Source organism: Lemur catta, chromosome 4 (assembly GCF_020740605.2).
Source record: "Lemur catta isolate mLemCat1 chromosome 4, mLemCat1.pri, whole genome shotgun sequence".
Lineage (NCBI taxonomy): Eukaryota > Metazoa > Chordata > Mammalia > Primates > Lemuridae > Lemur > Lemur catta.
Window position 1 is genome coordinate 78,179,335 of NC_059131.1, and position 27,228 is coordinate 78,206,562.

Below are 27,228 nucleotides of genomic sequence, written 5' to 3' on the forward strand. Positions count from 1 at the left end.
AACTCAGAATTCAAAAACACAGTGATTTTTTAAATATAAAATTAGGTTGTATCGATTGAATAGTTTATGGAACAACCTTTGTGTCCCACTTTAGATGATCTAGGAGTGAAAATGTATACTAACAAAATAGAGATAATTCAGAAATAATTATTTACTTTATGAAAAGATTTACCATAGCATTCTTAGAATAGCAAGCTCCACATGTGCATGTTATTCCATCTAGAAACATCTGCTCTTTCTGGAACTTGCTGAGAAGTCTATGTCACAAATGACAGGCATCTATAGGTAAATGCCTGTACTATAAACACGGGCAAATTTGTACATAGACTAACTCTACATTCCTTGTATTGTTTCTACTGATTCTGTTTAAGAAGAAATATCAAGGTCATGGTTTTCAAATGAATTATCAACTTCATTGATTAATATTCATTAAATATCCCTTGGGCCCATACCAAACATGTTAAGAGTATTTTATAGAATGTGAAAAGGATGTGTTCAAACAGAAGATTAATGAAGATTAAGAGTTGCATAGATACAACTGAATGCTTTAATAGTTGCTGTCTACTACCAAAACTTAATGTCTTCACACTTCCACATAACCTGTGCTTCTCACTTCCTCACTGGGTATAACCTCAGGAGGGCAAGGAGCGTGGCCACCATACTTTCTCCCATATCTTGCTGCATGTAGAAAGCACTTAACCAATTTTTTAAAATTTTTGATGGTCAACATTGTTGAATATGATTATCTTTAAAAGAGGTTTTTAACACTAAGATTCTGTTATCCTAATGTATAAGCTCTTTTAAAAACACACATCTAGGATGCTTGGAGTTATTTTAGAAGATGATGTTAAGCAGTTACATTTATGACATTTTTAAAGCAAACATAGCTTACTATGTGCCATGTTTTAAGAGCTTTTACATGTACTAGCTCATTTAATCATATAAACACACACATTCATATACTTGTAATCTAGTTTCAGTAAAATAAACTTTTTGAACTATATTATTCAAATCAACTATTTCTTGAGCAGCACTTATGTGCCAGGTACTATGCCAGAGGCTGGAGGGGGATACTGAAATGAGGAAGATAGTCTCTGCCCTCAGGCAGCTTAATGTAGTACAGTGGTTTATAAGGTATGGTTGCCAACTAGCAGTATCAGTATCACCTCCAAACCTGTTAGAAATGCAAATCCCTGTGCCCCCACCCTAAACCTTCTAAATCAGAAAATCTGGGGGTGGGGCCCAGCAAACCCTTCCAGGGTTTTTACAACCCTTCCAGGGGATTCTAATGCTCACTCAATTTTGAGAACCACTGAATTAGTGGGATGTGGAAGAGAAACCCAACCCAACCAGATAACAAGGCAAAAAAAAATAATGTGCTACAGAGGTTTGGTGACAGGGGAGCTCAGTTAGGAAGTGTCTGAGGATTGGGAAAGATTCATTCATTTGTATTCATTTAGCACACACTTAATGTTCTTGTGCTGGGTGGTAGGCACTGTTCTGGGAGCTGAGAACCTAAAGATGAAAGAAGTGACCTATGAGTGCTATCATATGAATATTTATGTCTCCCCAAAATTCATATGTTGAAACTTAATCCCCAAGGTGATGGTATTTGGAAGTGAGGACTTTAGTAGGTGATTAGGTCATCAGGATGGAGCCCTTATGAATGGGATTAGTGCCCTTATAAAAGAAGCCCAAGGGAGCCCGTTTGCCTCTTCCACCTTGTGAGGAGGGAGCTACAAGGTGCATTCTATGATGAATGAGCTCCCACCAGAGACTCAATCTACCAGTACCTTGACCTTGAATTCCCCAGTCTCCAGGCCTGTAAAAAAGAAATTTCTCTTGTTGATAAGCTACCCAGTCTATGGTATTTTGTTATAGCAGCCTGAAATGACTAAGACAATGGATTTATAAGAAAGCCAGCAGTTTAAATGTATTTTCGTTATGATCTAGTTGTAAAAGGAATGAGAAATGACAATTAAAAAAAGTCATCAATTAACTGTGTTCTAAATAACTAAAAATATAGGTCTAAATGTGAAGTACTGTTTAAACTGTTAACTTCACTTTGAAGTGCCTTAATTGTATTTATGCTCAGGTATATTGTTGATAACTGATACAATATTTGTAACATAAATATCTCAAATATTACACAAGAATCAGCATCCAAAATCCTGAGTATATATTTTATTCATAATGTATTCATTCCACAAACATTTATTGATCACCTACTAAGCACAAGCACTTTGTATGCTAGTGACTAGGGGAGGGAGTCAAAGGAAATGTATTGACCCTGCTCTAGAGGAACCTACCACCTAGTAAGATTACAATGTCAGGCAGGGCAATGTTTGTTGGTTCCTCTTAGCTTTGTCCTTGTCAACTATAGCCACCAAATAAAAATGTTAATGAATAAAACCTCACAGTCTCTAAGTGAGAATCCTCACAATACTAAGCTTAAAATGTTTAGTGCCTTATGGCCACTATATAATGCTCACAGATAATACTGTGGTAAGAATGAGATTCAGTCTACAAACTCAAATGTGTAATAAATAAAATTTTTTTCTGTAAGTGAAACTGATTTCTGCATAAAGGCCCCATTTAGCTGCAGTGACAATAATCTTATCAGCGGGAGGATCTCTCCCTTTCCCCAGGGCTATATCCAGGCTGGGATGATTTCTGAAGTGCCAAGATGAGAAGAAGGAGATGTCAGGTCCTTGAGTCACTGGTTCCCACAGAAATTCTGAGATGTTCCTTGTCCACTCTGGTGTTTCATTTTCAGTGTTTTGGTTTCAGGCTTCAGGGCTGGGGATATCTGTGGCTTCCTTTGCATGCAGTGTGGCAGAAATCTCTGTGGGGTAACCCTTCCGCTTAGACATTTGAAGCATCACTACAGAACTTGTTAGAAATGCAAATTCAAGGGCCTCCCTACCAACCTATGTCAGAAACTGACTAAAATGCCCTTAGCAGACTGCAAATTCTCCCAGGTTCCATTCTACAAAGGTTCTGCCCAGGAAGGAGTAGGCAGGCATTACCAAACAGCCTCTCCTTCTCTTGGATGGGGGAGGGACAGTGTATGAATCTCATTCTAGTTCTTCCCCTCTTAATCTTAATTTGTTGTTGTTGTCTCAGAGGACACTTCTTCTATCCTGAGATATACGCATCAGAGGTGCCTAAAATAATATAAATAAAATACATTTCGTTTTAAGCAAGGAAGTATTCTTAAACTGGTAAGTACTAGGAGGGAAAAAAAAAGATCTTACCTGATACAAAACATTTTTGCAGATGAAGAGCTTGAGGCTTCAGGTTATTGGTTCAGAAAACCACAGGGAGAAGGAACACAGCAAGAACCTGTAACCACATTTTCAGACTATGAAACTCAAGGTTTTTTTCCTCTTACACCACCATCCTGTCACCTCTCTCCTTTGATGACAATCAGTAGACTACAACAAATCTCCAGGTAGAGCCAACAGGAGAGGCATTTCACATACCTTAGCTCCAATCCTCACAGCACTAGCATTTTAATTTCCATCTCAGAGGTGAGGAAACTACAGCTGGGGGAGAGAGAGTATGTGTCCTAGACAAGTACAGGAGCCAAGGGTTATAATCCATCTCTGGGCCACTCCAAAGCCTGCCCTTTCTCTCCTTCTCTAGACTGTCTCCTAAGATGAAAAACTTTCTAAAAACTAGCTACTGGCTCTTAAGCACTTACTCTGCACCAATTGTGTTATGTAATCTCTGCTCCACTGATCATTCTTTACAGAAGGTGTTAGCACAGCATTTTCCTGAAGGGGTACTGAGGCTGAAAGACTAACTCACCCAAGGGCTTGGTACAGCAGAATAAAATTTGAACTGAGGTATGGTTTCAAGCCCAGGATCCTTTCAAGGTAGCTGCTTTGACACTAAAACAATGTGCCTCCCTGTGAAGGAAATGGGGATAATAATACCAATCACATTAATCTCAGTATTGTTATGAAAATCAAATCAGATTTTGGATATGGAGTATCATGATATTAATACCATGAAGCTAATATACTTAACTCCAACTGAGGACATTCAAATACTTGACTCAGATCAGTTTTAAGACTGTTTATTTTGGGGTGAGTCATTTAATCTCTTTCAGATCAGCTTCCTTGTCACTAAAATGAAAGAACCAGACTGAGTAACTTTTAAGTCTCCTCCCAGCACTGACATTTAGTTTCTAGACATTAAGTAATATATAATGATTATGAAAAATCACAGAAACCTCTGAGCTTTATCTAGCCTTTTTTGGGGGGGCGGTGGAGACAGAGTCTCGCTTTGTTACCTGGGCTACAGTGTCGTGGCGTCAGCCTAGTTCATAGCAACCTCAAACTCCTGGCTCAAGCAATCCTCCTGCCTCAGCCTCCTGAGGAGCTGGGACTACAGGCACTGGCCACCACACCTGGCTAATTTTTTGTTTGTTTCTATTTTTAGTTGCTCAGCTAATTTTTTTTTTTTTTTTTAGTAGAGACAGGGTCTCGCTCTTGCTCAGGTGCTTCTCAAACTCCTGACCTTGAGCAATCTTCCCACCTCAGCCTCCCAGAGTGCTAGGGTGGCATGAGCCACCATGCCTGGCCTAACTTGTCTTTTTGAGTCAGTATCTCACTTATTTTCTAGTACTCTTTCAGGGTTTATCTTTTGGCATCCTCAGAGTTCTATTTTTGTACACACTGCCATAATTTCCAATAAAATGATACACTATACAGGATGCAAACAATAAGAATATTCAGAACATGTCTGCAAGTTTTAAATATGCAAACTATTTGGGGATGAATATCTCCGCCATGAATGATGAAAGAGAAGGCAGTAGACCATAATTGACACCTACAACAATTTAATTAAAAACGGCTACTGCATTGTAGTTATTAACAAGTACAGAGAAAATGTACTTGAATTTTAGTTTTGTTACTTCCTCACTCTGTGATACGTAGAAAATGATCTTTTCTACACCTCAGTTTCCTCACCTGAAAAACAGGCATTTTAGTAGTTTACACCGCAAAACTGTTCTGAGGAATGAAATAATCTATGTAAAACCCAGTACCTGGCACACAATAAATCTCTAACAAACGTTTAGCTGATACTGGTGGAGTTTCCCAGCTGGTTATTAGTCTTCACATGGGAGCAGATTAATTCAGAGTATTATTTCAGGGAACAAATACTTGAATACCTACATGTCCCAGGGGTCGGGGTTACTGGGAGTTAATTAAATAAAGTCTAGGGCCTCACTGGGCTTACATTATATAAAAGCCCGCTTAGGAGACAAAAGATTTTTTTTTTTAAAGCATCGTTAAAAAAGGAAAAAAAAAAAAAACAAGAGAATGTCAGACACTGCAAGTGCCATATTTAGAATAATGTCTATGGGCCCCGCACGCCGGATTCTTTCTCTCGAGGCTGCCCCAGAAATCCTTTTGGCCTCTGCCACTGGACGTCACAGGAGGCGCGACCGATCGTAGCCGGATCCGCGAACTTCGCTCTTCTTTCTCTTCCTACAAAACCTGACACGCCATTCGTTTCTTCGTCTGACATCCCTATCTCTTCTCCCATCCCCTGGAGAACTTGTCCGCAGGCGCAGGCCCCGGTACCCCACACAGCTGGGAAAAGTGGAGCAAGGGGCGCGGCGCGCGGCGCATTCAGAGTGACGACACACTTCAGGCTACACTTATAGTACGTCACTTCCGGAACGCTTCCTTCCCGGAGCATTGTGGGTAGCCGGCCGGGGTCTCCTGGCGACGACGATGGCGGGGGATGTGGGCGGTCGCAGCTGCACGGACTCGGAACTGCTGCTGCATCCGGAGCTGCTGTCTCAGGAGTTCCTTCTCCTCACTCTAGAGCAGGTTGGGTGCGCCAAAGTGGAGGGAGGGCGGACGGGTGGGCCTCCCCGGGTGAGCCGCTCGCACCTGAGCTCACCCCAAATAGCTCTCGGTGACGACGGACACTCCCGTCGTCGTCATTCCTCCCGCGCTATTGTACTACTCTCCAAACACACAGACCAGCCAGGTGTCCCCTAACTCCCGTCCCTCACCCCCTGACCGAAAAAGAGACGTCCTTCAAATATCAGGAATTCCTGGGAAGTAGAACTTAAACCTGTCTGGGTTTTTGATAGCTCGGAGAGAGGAGTCCTAAGGCGACCCCCAATGGCCTGTGTGTAAGCAAGGGCCTGAGGAAGAGAGGGTCTGGGGAACAAATGGAGAAGAACAGATACGGAGGGTAGAAATCATGGACCGTCAGAGCAGGAAAGCATCTGAGAAATCGTCCTTTCTACACCTTCTCACCTCGTTTAAAGATGGTGAAACTGAGTCCCAGAAAGATGAAGTGACTCGTTTAAAGTCACACCATCTGTAAATGGTACAGCCAGGATTCAGGGCTCCTGGCTCTCTCTGTTGCTCTTGCTCTTTTTCAGCTTGTGTGGCCTCTGGTAATAGGCGAAAATTGAGAAAAGAAAAGAAAAAAGTGATGTTTTGTTTAAAGTGATAGAGAATTACTGAACTTTTTCTTGGGGTTTTATGTGGCATATTTTGTTGTTTTCCGTTTGGCTTTCCTGTTAGTACCCTTTCTCTAATTTCTTCAAGCCTTCCTGCTAAATAGATTATTTTTATGATGTCAGTTACCTTTTACCTGTAGTTCTCAAACTTATAAGTGTATCAGAATCACTGCAGAGTTTGTTGAAACAGATTGCTGGCCTCTTTTCCCAGAGTTTCTCGTTCAGTAGTTTCGGGATGTGGCCTGAAAATTTGCATTTTTAACCAGTTTTTTCTTCTGGTCCAAGGACCACACTTTGAGAACCACTGCGCTAGGGCATTGCTTTCCAAAGTAAGAGCCTGTGAATCCTCTTGGAATATTGTTCAAAAGAATCCCTAGGGTTTCCCCTACGTCTGAGTGAGTACAGGGTGAGAATCAATTAGCCCACTGTATGAGAGAGAAAAGTAAGATACGCTTTTAAATTTAAAAAATCCAGGTGCAGTGGTGCGAACCTATAGTCCCAGCTAGAGGAGGCTGAGGCAGGAGGATCACTTGAGCCCACGAGTTTGAGACCAGCCTGGGCAACATAGTGAGACTCCATCTGAAAAAAAAAAAAAAAGGAGTTGGGATAAGTTTATCAGAGGACATAGGTTTGTCTTGTCAGTTGTACTAAACACAAATGTTTTCAAGCCTTTCTGAATTGAAGTTGAAGAGCCAATGATCTTACTTTCATTCTCCTTCCCAAATCCAAACTCTGTTTCCATGGCTACTCCTGTGCTTATGCTATGTTTTCCATGATGTTGAGGAGAATGAGGTGATTTAGATAGAGATGGTTGGACAGCAACTGGAGGCCACTTGAAAGGATCAGTGAAAACATGGGGGGTGGGTCGGGCTGTTCTAATGATGTACTACTATTGTCATCAGTAAGGGGATTGCAGTTTCATCTGTGGTGCTGTATGAAATCTTGGTAATTAACTTCAAGAAATATTACATTAGAGAAACACGGGAAATAACATACAGGATGAGACTGAGACCTCTATCCCACTGATCTAATCACAATACTAGCACTCAAGCTAGCTTATTGGCAGAATGTGGTAATTATTATCATTGTTAGCTTTCTTTAGTCTGTTTCCCCCAGGCAGTCCCCCATTTTCAGTCCCCTTTATAGATTATCATGATGTTTCTGGAAATGGTGTGTTGGCTGAGCAGTTGTGGGCAGCAGTCCTTGTCACATTGAGGAAATGTGACCACTGTCTCTAAAATGAGGCTTTAAGATGAATATTTATAGAGCCTAACCTATGTATAATACCACTTGCAGTACCTTACTGGACTTTTAAGCACGTGTGTGATTGTGAAAATGGTTTTATAATTTGTTGTTTAAGTAGTAGTGTTTTACCATGTTGGGTAAGGTGGTTATTAAAATGAAAAATGTTGTTTTGAAATTACTTTTGTTTCCTTTTCCACAGAAGAACATAGCTGTTGAAAATGACATAAGAATAAACAAAGACAATCTTACTGACCTTTATGTCCAGCATGCGATACCATTGCCTCAGAGGGATTTGCCAAAGAATAGGTGGGGGAAAATGATGGAAAAGAAAAGAGAACAACATGAGATAAAAAATGAGACCAAAAGGTACTTTTTAGTGGTTCTAGTTTTCATTTTGTCTTATATGACTAAATAGTTCTGTTTTTGTTTTTCCCCCAAGTAAGCATAAGTAAAAACTATTCATTTACTCAATAATTATCTCTTGAGCACCAGGCACTGTGCTTGTAGCAGTGAATAAAAAAACTGACAAAATTTTCAGCTCATATATTCATTAGGAGAAACATAAAAAAGTTAAGTATATGGTATGTTATATAGTAAAAATGCTAAGGAGGAAGGTTAAACGGGAAGAGGGATTATAATTTTCTGTCAAGTGGCCAGGCACAACCTTAGTGAGAAAATGAAATTTCAGTAGAGAGACCTGTAGCAAGTAGAGAGCAAGCTAGCATTCCAGGCAGAATACAAGAACCTGGATCAGAAGTGTGCCCATCATATACCAGGAACAGCAAAGTGGCCATCAGGGCTGGAGTGGAGAGACTAGGAGGAAAGAAATCTATTGGTGGTGAGTGGGGAGATAGTCAGATCATGAAAAGCTTTGCAAGTCACTGTAAAAACTTTGGCTTTACTCTGAGATGAGAAGCCACTGGAGGGTTTTGAGCAGCGTGGTAACAACATCAGATGTACATTTTAACAACATCACTCTAACTGCTGTCCTAAGAAGTGATTTAAGGTATGTGTATGGGGTGAGGGGCGGATATGTGCAAGGGTGGAAGCAGGGAAACCAGTTAGAGGCTGTGCTGTAGTACAGGTAAGGAATGATTTGACTAAGGTGATAAATTTGGTAGTGGGAATCTGGATGTATTTTGGAGGTAGAGCCACTAGAATTTGCTGAATGTTGAAAAAAAAGATGGGTGAAATAAGACTCTAAGGTCTTTGAATGATACACGAAAGAAGAGCCTGTCATCTATTAGGTTGGTATGAAAGTAATTGTGGTTTCGCCCATGAACTTTAAATTATTATAACTAGGTTCAAACACATCTTTTTTAATGAAAATAAGAACCATTACAATCAAACACATTTTTGTCAACGAGAAATAAGTTTGTTTATTCCTGTAGCATAAAAATCCATGCTTCGTGATTTGATGAACTCTTGGAAAGCATTTTTTGCATCCTGCTCATTGTGACAGTGTTTTCCCTGCCAAAAGTTATCGAGATGCTTAAAGAAGTGGTAGTTGGTTGGCAAGAGGTCAGGTGAATATGGCGGATGAGGCAAAACTCTGTAGCCCAATTCGTTCAGCCTTTGAAACATTGGATGTGCAATGTGCGGTGGGGAGTTGTCGTGGAGAAGAATTGGGCCCTTTCTGTTGACCAATGCAGGTTGCAGGCATTGCCGTTTTCAGTGTTTTTCATTGATTTGCTGAGCAAGCTGTAGTGGATCATACTGGCAGCAGACCACCAAACGGTAACTATAACCTTTTTGTGGTGCAAGTTTGGCTTTGAGAAGTGCTTTGAAGCTGCTTCTTAGTCTAACCACTGGTCATTGCCGGTTGTCATATAATATCCACTTTTCATTGCACATCACAATCTGATCCAGAAATTGTTTGTTGTTGCATACAAGAAGAGAAGATGATACTTCAAAACGATGACTTTTTTGATTTTTGGTCAGCTCATGAAGTACCCACTTATCGAGCTTTTTCACCTTTCCAATTTGCTTCAAATGTCAAATGACTGTAGGTAGAATGGTCAATGTTTCGTGTAGTTGTAAGAGGATCAGCTTCGATAATTGCTCTCAGTTGGTTTTTGTCAACTTCCCATGGCTTGCCACTGTGTTCCTCATCGTCAAGGCTCTCGTCTCCTTTGCAAAACTTGAACCACCACTGCACTGTTAGCAGTTCCAGGGCCAAATGGGTTATTGATGTTGCCAGTTGTCTCCACTGCTTTACTACCCATTTTGAACTCAAATAAGAAAATCAGTTGAATTTGCTTTTTGTCTAACATAATTTCCATGGTCTAAAATAAATATAAAATAAGCAGCAAGTAATAGATCATTAGCAAAAAAACAAAGCGAGAAATGCTCATTAACATGAAACATAACCACATTTATTTAAGAATGTATTCCAATATTAAAGGGCAAATGCAAACAATGCTAAAACTGCAATTACTTTTGTACCAACCTAATAGCTTCACACATACTATTTAAAATTTTTAAATTTCAGAAAATTTTTTATAAAACCAAAAGCAAATCTGTTTTAAATAAAATTATATTTGATTGCTCAGTGTTGTTAGTTAATGTGGGCAAAGTATCCTAAGATCCCTGAGTGAGCTAATTACCTCTTCTGTGTCTTTTATATCACAGTGGGTGCTATTGATCAATTACTTAGTTTCTTTTGGGGGGCTTCTGTTGGTAAGGCACTGTTGTAGGCAGTGCACTAGAGACACTGGGAGAAGACAGTAAGAGAGCAGGGTTAAAGGGAAATGTGTAGCCCTTAGTTGATTAGTTTTAATCTGTAGTTATAAAGAAAAACTCATGATAGAGATTATTCCCCAAGCATGAAGAATAGTTGAGGAATATATGTGTGCTCATTGTCTTTTCAAAAATAAATACACATATAGTCTCGAAGAACTCATTTGATCAAGAACACATTTCAGTTCAGATTAAGCATCATTTTAAGCTTGATGGTTACATATTGGTACAGACTTTGTTCATGTTAACTTTCCTAAATCTATGGATTATGCTACATATACCTTTTAATTTACTTTTCTTTGGCTCTTACTCAGGCATTATTTTCTTCCTGATCAGCACATTCAGGCACATTGTTCTAGTAAGCAAATCTTTCAATGCTGGTTATACTTTTCTTCTGAAGCAAACTTCATATGACCATCCTTATTAGTCCTACAATATCATCTTGGAGAGGATCTTTGACTCTATTTTAAAAATTTATGATTTAATTCTTGAATCAGAGCATTAACACTGGAAGGATCCAAGAGATCATCTCATAATGTTGAACCACTTATTATTTTATCTTTGGAGGAACCAAGTTACAGAGAAGTGCTGTAATGTGCCCAAGGTCACACAGCTAGGACCAGATCCATAGGGAGATGCTTCTCAAATTTTAATGTGCCTCTTGCATCCCAGATTGACCTCACACAATCTGTTGAGCCTTGCTCTCAGTCTCTCTTCCCTTCTGCAATGACAGTGGGTACACAGTAAGCTTATTTTTCATCTTCCACCAAATGATGTTCAGTCACTACTGAAGACTGAAGACTCACCACCCAAGAATTGGTGAGTTTGGCTAGTTGCCTAGGGATCTGGTTAAAATGCAGATTCTGATTCAGGAGTTCAGGTTGAGGCCCCAGATTCTGCATTTCTTACAAGTTCCCAAGATGCTGCTGCTGCTCTTACTGCTGGTCCTTGGATCACACTGGCCAAAGTGTTCTTCCTAGTAACTGGCTACTTCAAGTTCTTTTAACATGTTTAATAGGTTTTTTTCATAGACAGATCTGTGGTATAACTTGAGGTATAATGATAAATAAATGAATGCTTTGATTATTTACGTTTACCATTAAGAGTGGAAATCAGATTTTTCAGAAGCTGAATATGAAGACGCTCACCAAATTTTACAATTAAAATTATACAAATAGTTAACAAAAAGTTTATAAAATGCCATGGCTTTAGAGACCTTTAGTGAATGGAATAGAGTGTTGTGCCTCATTATTTGTAGACTGCTAAAGTGGTGGTCTTTGTATAGTTTTACGGTTTATTATCCTTTCTAGATAATATCTGATTACGTGGGTAAGATAACCTTATGATTTTTTTATTTTAAGTAGGAAATCCTGTTTTAAATTGTAGGGCTAAATGGTTAATTGATGTTTTAAAAATAACTATATCTTGTATATATATTAAAGCTAACTTTAAAATTTTTTTACATAAATATTTTAAACTTTGAAATAAAGCACTAGGAAATTCTTTCATTTAGAGTAAACATGAAAATTTCATTTCCAGTAGTCCTTAAAGTATTCGTATCAATAAATCTTTTTGGTTATTGTTTGTTTTAACGTTGAATTCCAGTGAACTGATTTTCCATTCCAGATGGTCTTTTTCAAAAGTGCCTCTCTTTGATTTCAGGAGTAGCACTGTAGATGGGTTAAGGAAAAGACCCCTCATTGTATTTGATGGAAGTTCAACAAGTACAAGCATAAAAGTGAAAAAGACAGAGAATGGAGATAATGATCGACTCAAGCCTCCCCCTCAGGCAAGCTTTACCAGTAATGCCTTTCGAAAATTATCAAATTCCTCTCCAAGTGTTTCACCCCTAATTTTGTCTTCCAATTTGCCTATGAACAATAAAACGGAACACAATAATAATGACACTAAACAGAACCATGACTTAACGCATAGGAAAAGTCTTTTGGGCTCTGTGAAGTCACCACCTTTGTCCCCTGTTGGAACTACTCCAGTGAAGTTAAAGCGAGTTGCTCCTAAAGAAGAAGCAGAGGCAATGGTAAGTGTGGGGGTGCTTTCCATGCTAGTAGTGGTGTGATTGAAACCTGAGCCGTCTACCTCTTAGCCCAAAGTGGGTCGGCTGTGCTGTATGCTGTTCCTGAACCCTTTAATGGTCTGTCTGACGTTTACATCTCCTTACTTATATGCTTGAACCCTGGAATTTTAAAATCCGTGATGATTAATGTTTTTAAAAGTACACTCACAACTGTAATCCTTGCACTTTGAGAGGTCAAGGTGGGAGGATCACTTGAGGCCAGGAGTTTGAGATCAGCCTGAGCAACATAGCAAGACCCTATCTCTACTAGAAAAAATAAAAAAATTAGTCAGGTGTGGTGACACTCACCTGTAGTCCCAGCTACTCGGAGGCTGAGGCAGGAGGATCACTTGAGCCTAGGAGTTTGAGGTTTTGGTGGACTATCATGATGCCACTTCAGTCTAGCTCAGGCAACAGAGTTAGACCCTGTCTGAAAAAAAAAAATGGACTCAATTTATTTCTGCTTAAAATGTGTAAAGAGAGACAGTCTGTTACATACTTTTCCTAGATTTTTCTCATTTAGTTCCTTTAACTGTCTTGGAATTAAAAGAGTTTTCCTTTATTAGAGAGGCTCAGAATGTTAAGTAATTTGTCCAGGCTCACATGTTTATTAAGTAGCATTTGGGGCTTGACCTTAAGTCCATTCTGTGCTTACCTTACAACCACACTAGAATCTTTTTAAGATTTACCACTTGCCTCCCCAATGCCTGAAATGTACCTAACTTTAGAGGAATAGAGAAAGTTTGGGGGAATCTACTATGTTGTGCTCTACTATATTGAACCATTTGGATACTTGGAGTTCATATGTTGGCAACTTTGGTACAGTAACACAATTTACCGTTTGTGAGATGGTTTTATATTTATATTAATATATGTAATCTATATGTAATATATGTGTTTGATCCTTCCCCTAGGCTCCTCAGAAAAGTGATTTTACTTTTAAATACCTAGCAGTTTTATAGCCATTATTCCTGCAGTATACTTTGACTTTATTATCATCTTCTAATTGTGAGTCAAGGGATCAAAACTCAGAGGAGTTCAAACATTCTAAAATAGTAGATCCTGGAAAAATAAAGCTGCTTGACCAGCCATGAGTTCTTTACTTTTCATTGAATCCTTTCAGCAGCCCTATGGAGTAGGCATTCTTGTTTTTCCCATTTCACATATGAGGAAACAGAAGCTTATCAAATTTCAATAAACTTGTCCAGGATTCCAGAGTTAGTGAGTGACCAGACTGCAATTTGAATTCAGGCTTGTTTGATCCCAGGGCGCACACCATACTGCTTTCATACTTTTTTCAGCCACCTTTGTGGGAAAGAGGAGGAAGTTGTGAGATAAGAGTTGGAAGAATAAGCCACATCTCAAATATTGCAATAAGGAGTGAGCCTTGAGGATTTTTTTTTTTCAGACTTTTAAATAGCATTTCTCTATCCAAAGAAATATATTCTTTCGGAGGTATGAGATATATGTGTATATGTGTGTGTTTATAAATATGTAAAATCTTTTCTCCTATTGTTAACATTTCCCACTGACTTTGGATTGTGACATTTAGGGAGGACATGGGCTAGGCAGGGAGGAAGCAGATCTGGAGCAGTCAGTGATTTTCAACTGCACTTGTTAAGATCATCTGAGGAGCTTCCAAAACAAAAAGGAGTCAGAGCCTTGTACCCCTACCTTCTTTGAATTCTGGCTTAATTGGTTTTGGGATAAGGCCCAGGCCTGGGAATGTTTTTATGTGCTCTGGATTATTCTAATGTGCAAACATTTTAGAACCACAGAGCTAGAAAAATCGGAGCCAGGGGAAGCTTTTTTCCCCATCTACTCTCTATATGCCCACCAGATGGCAGCAGTGATCTTTCATTAGTATATCAATAGTAAACCTTGGTTGTTTAAAATATTCATTTTAGTTATTCTCTGACATTTCTGCAAGTATAAATTGATTTCTGTTTCTGTCTTTCAGAATAACCTGAAACCCCCAGAAGCAAAGAGAAAGATACAACATGTCACATGGCCATGAAGGAAAGTTTCCAAAAATGTAAATATAACTGTAACTGTAGTTTTTCAAACAAGTTCATATATGTTGACAGTATTTACAGAGATCTTGATTATTGTGGAATTTTCTTAAGAGGTTTAAAAATAGGTTCAGAAAAATAAAGGCATTCTTCTCCTTCCCTCCTTTCCTCCCTTCCTTTCTTTTTTAAAATTCTTGCCTGTCATACTCTGATTAGGAAAGAGTTTCTTTTTAAACTAATAGCTTAGTATATGTCATTTCTATTGACCCTAGTCAAATCATTAGCTGCAAGTCTGGTATAAAGCATCTAATGAAAGCCTCTTTCAGAGTCTTCGGGGAAATTTGAGATTTTTTTTTTGAAAAAACTCCAATATTTTAGTAGTTTGATATTTTAATTAATTTCTTTTACCAGCAGAAGCATATAACAGTTTGTCACAGTATTTTAGTAGATATTGCCACATTCATCCTCAAAGGTTCACCAAGAAAAGCATCTTTGTAGTACTGCTGGAAAACTATTCAGGATATACAGATAAAATTGCTATTCATTAATTGCTAACATTGCTCTTCCCATAAAAAGCAAATGGGGGATCAGTGCTTGCTGTTGCTCCTTCTCTTGAAATCATAACAGAATTGATATATATTATGAGTTGACTGGTCAGTCCTGTACCTGGTCCATCCTTTAGAATATTCTTGTCATGCAGCAGTCCGACATACTCATTTCTTGAGCAGTCTGTGATGTCACTCTCTGAGTTTGGCTGTTACTCCCTCCCGGGAGCTTAATCTTTTCAAAATGAAGTTGATTTAAAAATCTTCAGGCTGAGTAATCACGTTAGAGGTGGTACTTGATGGCAGCAAGTTTAAAGAATGGCGTGGGGGGTAGTAGTCCTGGAAGTATAGCAGTGAGGGGGAAAATCAGTGTCATCTGGAGTTGGCAGTTAAAGAGCTACTGGAGTCGGTAGTTGAGTGCACGCATAGGAAAATGGACTCCTGGTTTAAGTGAGGCTTCCTACAGGTGTAATATGGACAGCTGCCCACAGGGCTGTCCCACACAGGATTATTTAGTAAGGTTTTTTTGTTTATTTTTGTTCAAGTGGTATTATCACTCCAGTTGTATAATGGAAGTCATTGGGAAAGTAGAGTTTACCTTATATACATAAGTTCTAGTTTCTGTTTCTTTGCTACGTATTTCTAACCAAGAGCAAAGGATACTTTATACTTTTTTCCTTGTATGATTGATCTTCAAATGAGGATTTGCCTTTTTCAGTATGTTTTAGAGGAGTCTTATACGTCTTTTGATTTGTTAAAACAAACATTTTAGTTCAGCTATTGAATAGCCTTCCAAAAAATTAATTCAGCCTTGCAGGTAAGTACTGTACTAAGACTTTAACCCTATAGTTTTTCAACCACTTTGCCTTTATTTCAGACTCTAAATCTGTATGCATAAGACAAAATTGATACATGCTAAGCATTGAATAAATTGCTAGTTGTAAATTGTTAAATATATAGTTCAGTTATCTGCAGGGCTGATACATGTAATATTGTTGGTGGGCAACTTTGATCCTATACGTAAATGTATGTAAAGGGAGATTTAAAAAGTTCAGATTTTAGGGTAGAATGACAAATTATATTTTATATTCAGTTGTCCCCTCTGCTTCCATCTGCATTTCTCTCTTAGTTGAGAGAGAGTTAGCCATTTGACGATTTTAAGTCAGTGGGAACTTATTTTTAGTTACTCAGTGAAATTAATTTTTAATTTGTATATTTAACTTACAGAGTAGGTTGGTAATAACAGCTGAACTGTGTAACATTGTTGCTTCAAATTGAAGTTTATATTATGAACATTCAGAATCAATGCTCATATAGCAGCATATTATTGAGCTATTTTGAGTTTGAAATACGGAGGAGCGCTAAACCATGTACTATGTATTACATAATTTCTCCACCTTAGAGCGCTGTGCCTTCTGAAGGTATATGGATACTGCTTGTCTTGACATGTCTTTCTCCGCATAATAAAGCATGCTGAATGATGGGAATCTGGAGCAGCGGCACTGGGAGTCTTATGTTTTGAAGTGTTTTAGTTTGCTTGAAAGGTTAGAAAACTTGATTTGAATGGCAAACAACTTTAGAATACCCTTTAGAGTATCGTTTACTCACTAACATGGGTTAATACTGTCGCTCTTGATTCTATATTCCAGTAAAGTCACCTTTTCTTATTTTGAGGGTAGGCAAATGAAGGGCATTAGAGTCAGTGGGTGGCTTTGTAAGGGTACAGTTATAGGCACTTTACCACTTCCTACCATGTTCTTCCTACCACCTGGTCCTTGTTCTTTTCTTCCTCTCCCTCGTTGTTCCCTGTTTTCCTTTTTCCCCTTTCCCTATACTTCCATTCTCCTTCCTCATTTCTATAGATCCTAAGCTTCAGGCTTAGGTTTGCAAGTCATTTTGCTTGGCCCTACTCATTCACTGAGAGGTGAAAATAGTCTGACCCCCAATCCTCTTACATATAAGGGATCATGAACTGCTTTGTGAATTCTGGAAAGTTTCAAGACCCTGCAGCATCAGGGCACTAAATTACTTCTCAATGGCTGTAAAGACTGTACAGTTTTCCAAAATAGCCTTATTAATGTAGACAGCTACGAGGCACTTTGGAAAGCTGGTTCAACTACTACTATGAGGCCATAATATATTTGCTAGCATTAAAATACTTAAGAATTGGGATTATTATTTGAAATAATATTTTGGTTGACTTAACTTTTGAGAGAAGATTCTAAAACTGATCTAGAGACTCATTCAATAGCAATGTGACCTTTTAAAAACTTACATTAAGTAAAACTGCCAGTAGATTAAATCATATATATATGTAAGAGCTTCCTCTATTTACTACTGTTGAACTTCAGTAATTTTTAGAGGCTATACAACATGGTCAAAATGTTTATAAGTGTGCTCTTTTATTAAATGCTTGTGCAGGTTTTGTAATTCAGTACAGAAAAGTTTAACCTTGTAATGTAAATTTTTGTATGTAAAAAGTCTTTTAAGTAGCCTTATCCTTATTTAAATAAACTGAATAAAATTATCTTGAGTAGGTCTGTCATTCATAAAAAAATAAAATGTAAAAATATTCTGTAATAACTTGATCTGTTTTTATTTGAGTAAACTATATTAGAAAGTAGCGTTCTTTATATAGTACAACCTTGTCTACCTGGATTGATTGAGATTAGGCATGATACAAATAGTCCAGCCACATTTTGGGGCCCCTGCTGTGATGGTAGAATGGCTAGAGTGGTCTGGTGTTTTGAGTGTTTGGGGCTACAGAGGCTGACATGCTGACTGCCACTATGCTTTTGAGGGATAGAGACAGAAGTCCCTGAACCTTCCCATGTGATGAGCTCTTAACAAAATGAGATAAACCAAAGATTCAGTTGAGAGATTGTTTGTGTTGGGGTGATCTGGAAAAAAAAAAAAAAAAAGTTAATTTCTAAACTAGTGTCTTAATGTTATTATATTTGGAGACTGAAGCCCTAAATTAACTAGTTCAGAAAAGGCTCGGGTAACTTTCTGCTTTGAACTTAAAAAGTAGATCCTTCATTTTTTTGCCTGGACAGAAGAGAGAAAATATCTTACTTCCATTTAGATTGTTTTTACTAAAGTACGTTTTACTAACTGAAGTGCTTTATTCTTTCAATTGTTTAATAACTTGGTTATCTTCTTTATTGTGAAATAAAAAATAAAGATGTGAATTACCTATGTATTTGTTCAGTGCCTACTATTCTAGCTCTTGGGAGTGAACAAGGAAGATTAAGTTTCTGCTCCCGTAGAGAATACAGACAAGTAAAGAATGAATAATAATGGGTAATCATAATGATAGAAAATAAAACAGGATCATAAATTGGTGAAAGATGAGGAAGGTAAAGAGGTACTTTAAATATAGTGGTTAGGAAAGGCCTCTGAAAAGATTACATTTTAAAGGGAGAATGACTAAAGGACAGCTATGGAAAGCTTTCAGGAAGAGCATCCTACACGTGGTCGATTTTAGATGGCTGCATTTTCTGTTTTGCTCCTCCCATCAGGAGTGGAGTCTGTTTCCCACCACTTGTGTATGGACTGGCCTTGTAACTTGCTTTGATCCAGTGAATGCTTCTATTCCCTTGGACCTCTGCTGCAGCCATGTGAAAGGGCCCAGGCTTTCCCCCTGGAAATATGTGGCTCAGCCAACAGCCAGCACTATCACACATGTGACCTCTAGTCACCCATCCCTAGTCTAAGTGCCAGGTGACCAGACCTGCGTGAATGTCCCAGGTGAGATCAGTCCACATTGCTGACTCTCAGAATCGTGAGTGAATAAAATGGGAATTGTAAGTGTTGGGGGTAGTTTGCTACCCAGGAGTACAGAACATGTGACAGACAAGGGCAAAATCTGAAAGCCCTAAGGCTTAATAGGTTTTTAGAACAGAAAGACTGGTATGCCTCAAGTAAATGCAAATAGGGATGAGGGTAGTCTAAAATGAAGTCAAAGAAGGTAGGCAGGAGCCAGATTATGTAAGACTCCGTGATAAGGACTTTGGATTTGATTCTAATAGCAATTGGAAGCTGTTAACTCTTTTCAGACTTAACCAAGCATTCAGTTTAATCAAAAATAAGACTAGTTCAATAAGTATATCACAGCCCTAAACATCTTTTTTTCATATAGTAAAAGTATCCAAGTTTTGTTTTTTAGTTTTGGGGTAAATAATTTGAATTAAAGTATTTATGTCTTTGACAAACAGATCCTTAGGAGACTGTAGAATACCAGTTATGGTGAAAGACAAATGTTTTTCATAAATATAAAAACACCATATGTATTTAAGCCTTCTGTTACATTTATTCTGCCTTGCTATATAATTTTTTTTAAAATAGACTTTTTAAAAAAAGTTTTTAGAATAGTTTTGTATTTATGCAAAAATTGCTACAGAGTTTTCGTATACCTCACACCCAGTTTCCCTATTCCCATACATTAGTATGGCACATTGTCAAAATACTATAGTCCATACTTTATTCAGATTTCCTTAGTTTCTACCTAATATCCTTCTTCTGAACCAGGACCCTACTCACGGTACCACATTATTAACATTTCATTATCATTTCTCTTTAGACTCCTTTTGGTTGTGACATTTTCTCAGACTTTCCTTGTTTTTGATGACCTTGACATTTTGAGGAGTACTGGTCAGGTATTTTGGAGAATGTCCCTCAATTAGGATTTTTCTAATGTTTTTCTCATGATTAGATTGGGGCTATGGGTTTTGGGGGAAAACCCACATAGGTAAATTGCCATTTTCATCACATTATTTTGAGGACACATACTATACAACATACCACTTTTTTTTTTTTTTTTTTTGAGACAGAGTTTTGCTTTGTCACCCTGGGTAGAGTGGCATGGTAGCTCACTGCAGCCTCAAACTCCTGAGCTCAAGCAATCCTCTTGCCTCCTGAGTAGCTGGGACTACAGGCACTCGCCAGGATACCCAGCTAATTTTTCTGTTTTTAGTAGAGACGGGGTCTCACTCTTGCTGAGGCTGGTCTCAAATTCCTAAGCGCAAGCAATCCTCCCACCTTGGCCTCCCAGAGTGCTAGGATTGCAGGCGTGAGCCACTGTGCCTGGCCTAAAAATCACTTGAGGTTAACCTGGGTCATCTGGGTGAAGTTTTTGTCAGGTTTCTTCACTATAGTTACTCTTCCCACTTTTCACATTGTGCTCTTTGGAAGGAAGTCACTTAAGGAGTAGGGAGTTATGCTGTACCTTGTGGGCCACATACGTAAATTAATGGAATTCTGCACAGGAGATTTGTGTATTCCATTAATTCCATTAATTTGTTTATCTGATGTAGTATGATTCATGGATACTTTATACTTTGAGTTAAAATCTAATTTTCTTTTTTTTGGCTCAAATTTTTTTAGCTTTTGCCTTTGAAAGCTCTTTCAGTGGCTCCTATTTCCCTATGGCTTGCCCCATCATTGTATTTTCTTTTGGGCATAACCTAACTTCCCAGCACTATAAGATGCTCCGGGTTCATTTTGTATATTTCTTGCCCAAGTCCTAGAATTAGCCATTTCTTTAAAGAGCTTTGGCTCCTTTTGTTGGAGAAGGATATGAAAAAACCAAGATCTGGGCACTAGGTGTACTGTATCTCTAATAAGTTAAACATGAGTTCATACTGATGTCTGCAACTCTAATCCATTACCATACTAATCATTCTAGATTTCTTCACTTGCTTGTCTGCAACCTCTAATTTGAACAGTGAGAAACATGGCTACCACCAGTCACCATCCATTTATTTACTTAATTGTTCAGTTCTAGTACACTTGTACTGAAGTTGCAGAATTGTTAACGTGTACCCATGTGGGAAACAACTTTATCAACTAGAATATAGTGATTATGTATAATTCCTTTTGCCTTTAGTCTTATAAATTCATTTCCAGTGTTACTTAAGTCATATCATTTAAAAGAGTTTACAGTTTTTGTCATTTTAATGAAAAAGAGAATGTCATATCAACTTATCTTTATTTTCTTAAACAAAAAATCCCTGGACAAACATCTCATCCATTCAACAGTTATAAGGTATCTACTATATGTTCAGGTTCTAAATAAGGGATTGGAGTAAATAAGACATGGTTCCTGCCCTCAGGGGCCTTGTCTTTTTATTCTAATTGATTCAGTCTAAACAATAATTTGAGAAGAAATTAAAGAATATTTAATAATTATTAAAATCATACTATTCTGTGCACTAGATAGTTTATTAGTTATGTTTTTAATTCTTTGAAGACTGTAGAAGCCAACCAAAAACAGTAGATTTTTCTTATAGATGATCCCCTCTGTCTTATTCTGTTTTCTGCTATTAATATAACAGAATAAGACAGACTGGGTAATTTATAAAGAACAGAAGTTTATTTGGCTCATGGTTCTAGAGGCAAGGAAGTCCAAGAGGGTCATCCCATGTCGGAAGGCAGAAAGGCAGCAGTACACGTGCAAGACAGGGGAAGTCAGGCTGAGGGTTTTTTTTTTTTTTTTGTAATCAGGAAACTACTTCCATGATAACTAACCTGTTCCCCTAATAATGGCATTAATCCCTTCATGAGGGCAAATCCTCCCAGCCTAATCACTTCTTAAAGGACCCACCTCTTAATGCTAATACAAAGGCAATTAAGTTTCCAACACATGAACTTTTGAAGGACACATTCACACCATAGCATCCTCAGAACCTGAGAGATTATTTTACTCATATGTTAATTATATAAACTCTAATAGATGTCTGGGATAAAGTCACTCTCATTTTTATAACAGTTCAATTTTTTTATTCTCACTTTTTTGGCACTAAAAGGTCCGATCTGTAGCTTATGTACATTTTGGCATGTATATTACCTGGACATTTCCTTCTCTGTGTTTAAAAATATCTGTGTATTCAGAGATGGCACTTGCCCCATAATCACCTTTATGTGTGAGAAAATAATTCATGTTTTAGGGCACAATGGACTAGGAGACAGGAGACCGGTGTGTTCTAGTATGTTGGCCTCTGTGCAGTCTTGAATAAGCTTTTTTCTTTCTGGGCTTCTTTTTCTTGCTTTGTCAAGCAGATGGATTTCACTCTGACCCTTAAGTGTTTTCCACATCTTATTTCTCTGTATTTCTAGAATTTACTTTATGCTTATCACTAAGCCCCTTCAATCTGTCATTTAATAGAAAATGAGAGATGCCTTCATGTCTGGGCATCACTAAAGATGATTGAGAATTGATTATATAAGTTTCTAAAGTAATGTGATTGACAGACAAGTTAACAGCACTTTTATTCTGCTTTAGCTAGTTTTTAAAAAGTCTTTTCCAAGGGAGTTAGAGTTTACTTATTGGGCTGATTTATGACTTGAGGGCAGCCCTCTGCTTACAGATTGGTGGTGTCTAGTCTACCCCATGCTTCATTTATGTGATGACAAGGATTTCTCTGCTATTCTCTAAAGTTCTCTACCAACAGCACTGAGTTCTTTTGCAGACATTCCTTAAAAGTTTTTTTGAGAGAGTAGTAATCATAGTTCCAGGGCATGCTGCATCACAGCATTTACTGAGCTTCTTGCCATGTTTAGAGTTCATGGAGTGATTGCCTCCTAAGTGAAACTATTGCTTTCATTTACTTCAATGACTGAAATTTTTTTCATGGTTTTCATTGAAGGTAGACTAGAGTTCTATTAAGAATTTTACAATATTCTAAATATTAAATATTACCATAAGGTTTAAGTATGCAATTTATTCTTCAAGATAAATCGAAGCTTAAGACACTGAAATGGATAAAATAAATGTAAATCTTAAAATTGTAGAATTTGTAACAGAGAGAGGAAGTAACCAAGGAAGGAAACAAAGTAACAATGGAAGGAAAAGAAGAAACAGGAAAACAGGAAGAAAGAAGAGGAAAGGGAAAGAAGGGACAAAGTTTGGTGGAGGCAGGCAAGCAGGCTCTGATACAGATTGGTAGCCAAAATTTACACCCCCCCATGATGGTGAAAGTAACTCAGGCAATGACTTGGCTCCCAGATTGCCCCTCTATTCTGGTGGTGGGCCAGGCGGCTGGCAGAGGCAATGGCAGTCATCTCTACAGGAAGACAGCCTCATTCTAAGCCTCAGGAGACACCCACAAGTAACTTTTTAAAGGCTGTGATTAACACAAGTCAGTGTTGCACTAGCATACACAGAAACAAGGGACCAGCGTGGGCTGTAGCAGAAACGTCAGGCAGTAGAGAATGGCCCCCAGAGTTTTCATATATTGTAATAATCAAGTAAAGATCAAACACATTGGCTTGCTGTATTTAAAGAAAAAAAGACAAGCTTGAAAATAACTATCCAGTACAAGAAACTATAAAAGTATAACAAACATATTTAAAAATATTTTAAATTTTTATTGAGGTTAACTTACACAATTCAGTGAAATTACATGTATGTGTTTGTGTGAGTGGTTGGTAGCTCCAGCTTACCCCTCCCAGAGTGGAACCTCCACACTATGAGCAGGCCAGGGCACCTGGAGCCCGGGTTTCTTGGCCTGTCACACCTGGGGCAGAGCCCTAGATGAGTAGCTGGAGGGGAAGGAGTTCTTACTTTCTTGGCTATACCTGCCCAGAGTAGAGCTTGTCACATGACGTTGGGGCCTGGGAATGGGATAGGATCAGGCTGTGGTTCAAATGCCATAGACTTTCACTGTTCTTGTTAAGATTTAGTATTAATAGATTTTCCTGAACGAATGTTTATTTGTTGTATGCCTTTTGGGAAATTTTCAGAGACTTTGGTTTACATTAATATATATGTAATTTTCTTTAATAGGAAGAGGGTCAGCTGAGCTCTGCACACCACCGTTCCTAAAGTCCCATCAGTCTGTGCTTTTAGCCATGCCAGGCTGCTTGGAGAGTCCGGGCTGCTTAGAATATGGCCTACATCTAAGCAGTTGTCAATCAGAAATGTGTAGGCAGTTCATACAAAGAACTTCGGGTTCTCCTTTCCAGGGTTTCTCTCCCTTACTTTCCAGAGGCTGTTTGTCCCAAACTTTGGCCTCTGGTTCTTCAAGCCAGTAAGAATGCAGGTTTCCTAATAGGAAACCGCCCTGCTGGGGCCTGCCCTTGGATAAAAGGCCAAAATAGGAAAATTCCCCAGTACCCTTCTTTTCTTCCAAGGGTCCACTCCCCTCCAATGTATTCTACCTGCTTTGGATCATGCTCCAATGTTTTCAAAAATTTAAAAGATACTTTTGTCCAGAATGATTGTTATTTGAGGGAAGATTAGTCCAATTGGAGTTATTTACTGGAAGTAGAACTCCCCCCTAAGCATTAATTTTACATTGGGTAGTTTAAGATCGAGTAAGTCTCATGTATCTGTGGTTTTAATGAGGAACACAGGTAAGGTATTCTAAAGTGAAATCTGGAGTGCTTTTACATTATGAAGTAGAAAACCGTGAAACAACAAGACATGGAGTTCTTTTTAAGCAAAACTTCAAGTCAGCTATAAATCCAGAAGACCCATCTCAGACATTATCAAACATTTCTGACAGTGACTATGACCCAGATTAAGAAACTGATTTCACATATGCTCAAAATAGATCAGACTTGATTTCCACTGAATTTTTCTGTTGCACAGTATATCATTTTATCATGCTGCATTGTCTAAGAAAACTAAGGATAAAAGGTCATTTATGCTACAGTTCTCAAGAGAACTGTGCAATGCTCTATCCCATAAATTGGCTCAGTGCTTCCCAACTGTATACTGTGCTCTCCAAGATTATTTTACAGACTACTGCCAAACTGGGAGCTCAGAGTATTATTTTTACAGCAGTGACTTTCTTTACTATCTTTCTTTTCTTTTCAGAAACACTGAAGGCTGCCAGTATGCCCTCAGTTGCTAGGGTGTTGAGAATATAAAGATGAACAAGATGTTGTCTCTGGCCTCAAGTGGCTTGTGTCCTTTTACAATCCTCCCCTTTATGGAAGAGAAGGCAGGTCAGGGTAAGATACTGATGTGTGATAATGGAACAGAGTTGACAAGCTCTGTCAAAAGTGACCTGAAAATTGGCTTTGCTGTCATCAGCCTCTATTCTGGAGCTTATGTTACTGCATCAAATGCAGAGCATTATATTCTGAAAGGCGGGGGAGGGGAAAGAAAGAGGGAAGCAAGGCAGAGATACGTGGTGGTGCTGACTGCAGGCTTCCTTTAAGTAAAGGGTGTGATGCAATTTCAGTTGATACTGCCCTAAGCTATCAGGTCTTGCACTTCATACAGTGATCACTGGGCCATGCAATAAAGTGTCACTTGGACTCAGAACCTCAATGTTTAATCATTATTTCACACACTGTGCCTGGCAAAAGACTGTGTTCTGAATAACTTTATTGTAAGTCACATAATCTTAGGCTTGACATGACAGGAAGTTACAGAACTGTAAATACCAACTCTTCATTACCTTGTATAGTTAGGAAAACTTTCAAGTTTGTGACATATGTTAATTGCACTTAAAAATTAAATACATAGTGAGAGAAAGATATATATAAAGACATTCAAAAGGATTTTTACACTTGGATTTGCCTTACTTGATTACAAAAATCCCAAACCATCTTCCCACCCAGGATTTACATAAGGCTTTTCTCCTTCCCTGGGACTGAACTAGTACAAAGGATTAAAGGTTTATACAAACGTGAATATCACTAAGAAGCAAGAGGAAAGTCTTGGCGTGGCTGGTGGAAACCAGAACACAGTATTGCTTGGCTAAGAAAGGAAATAATATAAATCTATGTATTAGATCACAAGCAGTAATTTCTCTGTGTTGACTTCAGATGTCTTTCCCACAGTCAGGGCACAGGATGTCGTCCCTTTCTGTGAGGAAGCCTCGCCCCACCAATGAGAGGGAGCACTTCTTACAGTTAAAGCAATCGTTGTGCCACTGCCGTTCCTCAAAGGAGATGTACTTTGTGCCACCAAGTCCTGTTAACAGAGAAAAAAAATACTGGATGAAGAAAGAGAGGGAGTATTGACTAGTTAGAATCATGTAGCTGAGACTGAAAAAGGAATTCCTTTTGATCCATTTCAGAGTTTCGATTGTGATATGGATCATCTGAGTTTCTAGTGACTGGTGCAGAGAATTCATATATAAACCAGATACTGTGCACAGCCTTGAGGCATTCATAAGCATCAGAAGAAAGAGATACATAAACTGGCTCCAAAACAATGCGATAAATGCTATCAAAGTGCCGATTGTGTGTATTTGTTTATTGTGTATTTTTCCACAAAATGTAACTGTGAGAACAGGGTGCAGGTTTCTCTTATGCCTTCACTGGGGCCTCATGTCTGGTGCTCAAACATTTTGTGCTTTAATGAATGTAGTGTAGAAGAGGAAAAGGTTAATTCTCCCTGGGATGGCCAGGAAAGGCCTCACCGAAGAGTGGTATGTGGGTGGGGAAGCCAGGGAGGGACATTCTTGCGGAGGGCAGATCCTGGGACCCACTCCAGAAACATGAACTTAACTGGTAGAGTTGGATGAGAGTGAGGGGCTCAGAGAGGGGAGTGCCGTGGTGGAAGGGGGGGCTGTTAACACGGGTGGGAGCAGATTATGCAGATGTGGAGGCAGTGGCCAAAGCCATCTTAACATTTCTATACAAGAAAAGTAACTCATTTCAACTCATTCAACTGCTTGACTTGTGTTTGATGACTACTTCCCATCAAATATCCTAATATCGTTGGTTTGTACTGCAGTTGACCACCTGAAATAAAATAGAATCAAATATACGGGCTTAGCTCAGAGTTATAATTGATCCTGGGTGAAATTTGGCTCATGGATTCCAATTACAAAGAATTCTTTCTAGAAATGGTTTTCATCAATCATATTAAAAACAAAGTAACCACACTGACTACTCCAGTTCTAATTGTCTGAAGTCCCAGACTTACATGAGGAGTCAGTAATTCACCAAACAGTTCCTACTGTAACTTAATTAGACTCTAGGCTGATGTTGGGCATTAAATCCTCGCACATGGCGGAGACCTCAGAATGACTCCTCCTCAGCAAGTTAGTGACAGGGCTGGGACTTGAACCCAGGTCTTGTAATGCAAGTTCTTGTGCCACTTCTAATGCCACACTGCCTCTGCTACCAGTGTATGTACTGTAGGCAAACTTTTCA

General features: G+C 38.6%; 2 protein-coding genes and 1 long non-coding RNA gene across 9 annotated transcripts in view; 1 reads left to right on the top strand and 2 right to left on the bottom strand.

The window, feature by feature from the left end:
* Positions 1-2,169: 2,169 nt before the first annotated feature.
* Positions 2,170-5,620, bottom strand: LOC123637287. 2 transcript variants are annotated; one of them, XR_006734800.1, is made up of 3 exons: positions 5,187-5,620; positions 3,258-3,914; positions 2,170-3,167 (listed from the first exon to the last, which is right to left on the bottom strand). It is a non-coding gene; the product is annotated as an uncharacterized LOC123637287 (long non-coding RNA). The 2 variants fall into 2 exon arrangements; XR_006734799.1 differs by lacking the exon at positions 5,187-5,620 and having other exon boundaries at positions 3,258-4,293.
* On the top strand, positions 5,518-16,925 carry C4H2orf49 (chromosome 4 C2orf49 homolog). Of its 3 annotated transcripts, none has more exons than XM_045550339.1 (5): positions 5,518-5,849; positions 7,941-8,107; positions 12,143-12,518; positions 14,515-14,589; positions 16,514-16,925. In XM_045550339.1, the coding sequence occupies exons 1-4, from the start codon at positions 5,751-5,753 to the stop codon at positions 14,569-14,571; spliced, it is 699 nt and encodes a 232-aa protein (XP_045406295.1). In that variant the 5' UTR covers positions 5,518-5,750; the 3' UTR covers positions 14,572-14,589; positions 16,514-16,925. The 3 variants fall into 3 exon arrangements, with proteins under 3 accessions (XP_045406295.1, XP_045406296.1, XP_045406293.1); XM_045550340.1 differs by lacking the exon at positions 16,514-16,925 and having other exon boundaries at positions 12,143-12,269; positions 12,396-12,518; positions 14,515-14,728; XM_045550337.1 differs by lacking the exon at positions 16,514-16,925 and having other exon boundaries at positions 14,515-14,728.
* Positions 16,926-25,430: 8,505 nt separating this feature from the next.
* Positions 25,431-27,228, bottom strand: part of FHL2 (four and a half LIM domains 2) — a 66,688-nt gene continuing 64,890 nt past the window's right edge. For all 4 annotated transcript variants that reach the window (XM_045550341.1, XM_045550344.1, XM_045550343.1 and 1 more), the window contains one exon: positions 25,431-26,038. In XM_045550341.1, the coding sequence (XP_045406297.1) occupies positions 25,887-26,038 (152 nt within the window). In that variant the 3' untranslated portion in view covers positions 25,431-25,886. The remainder of the gene's footprint in view (positions 26,039-27,228) is intronic.

What these genes read in the sequence shown, in the direction of transcription:
- C4H2orf49 (XM_045550339.1), top strand. Translation starts at nt 5,751, where the DNA reads ATGGCGGGGGATGTGGGCGGTCGCAGCTGCACGGACTCGGAACTGCTG. An exon ending in TTCTCCTCACTCTAGAGCAG is followed by an intron (nt 5,850 to 7,940) that starts GTTGGGTGCGCC and finishes CCTTTTCCACAG; the next exon opens with AAGAACATAGCTGTTGAAAA. An exon ending in AAGAAGAAGCAGAGGCAATG is followed by an intron (nt 12,519 to 14,514) that starts GTAAGTGTGGGG and finishes TCTGTCTTTCAG; the next exon opens with AATAACCTGAAACCCCCAGA.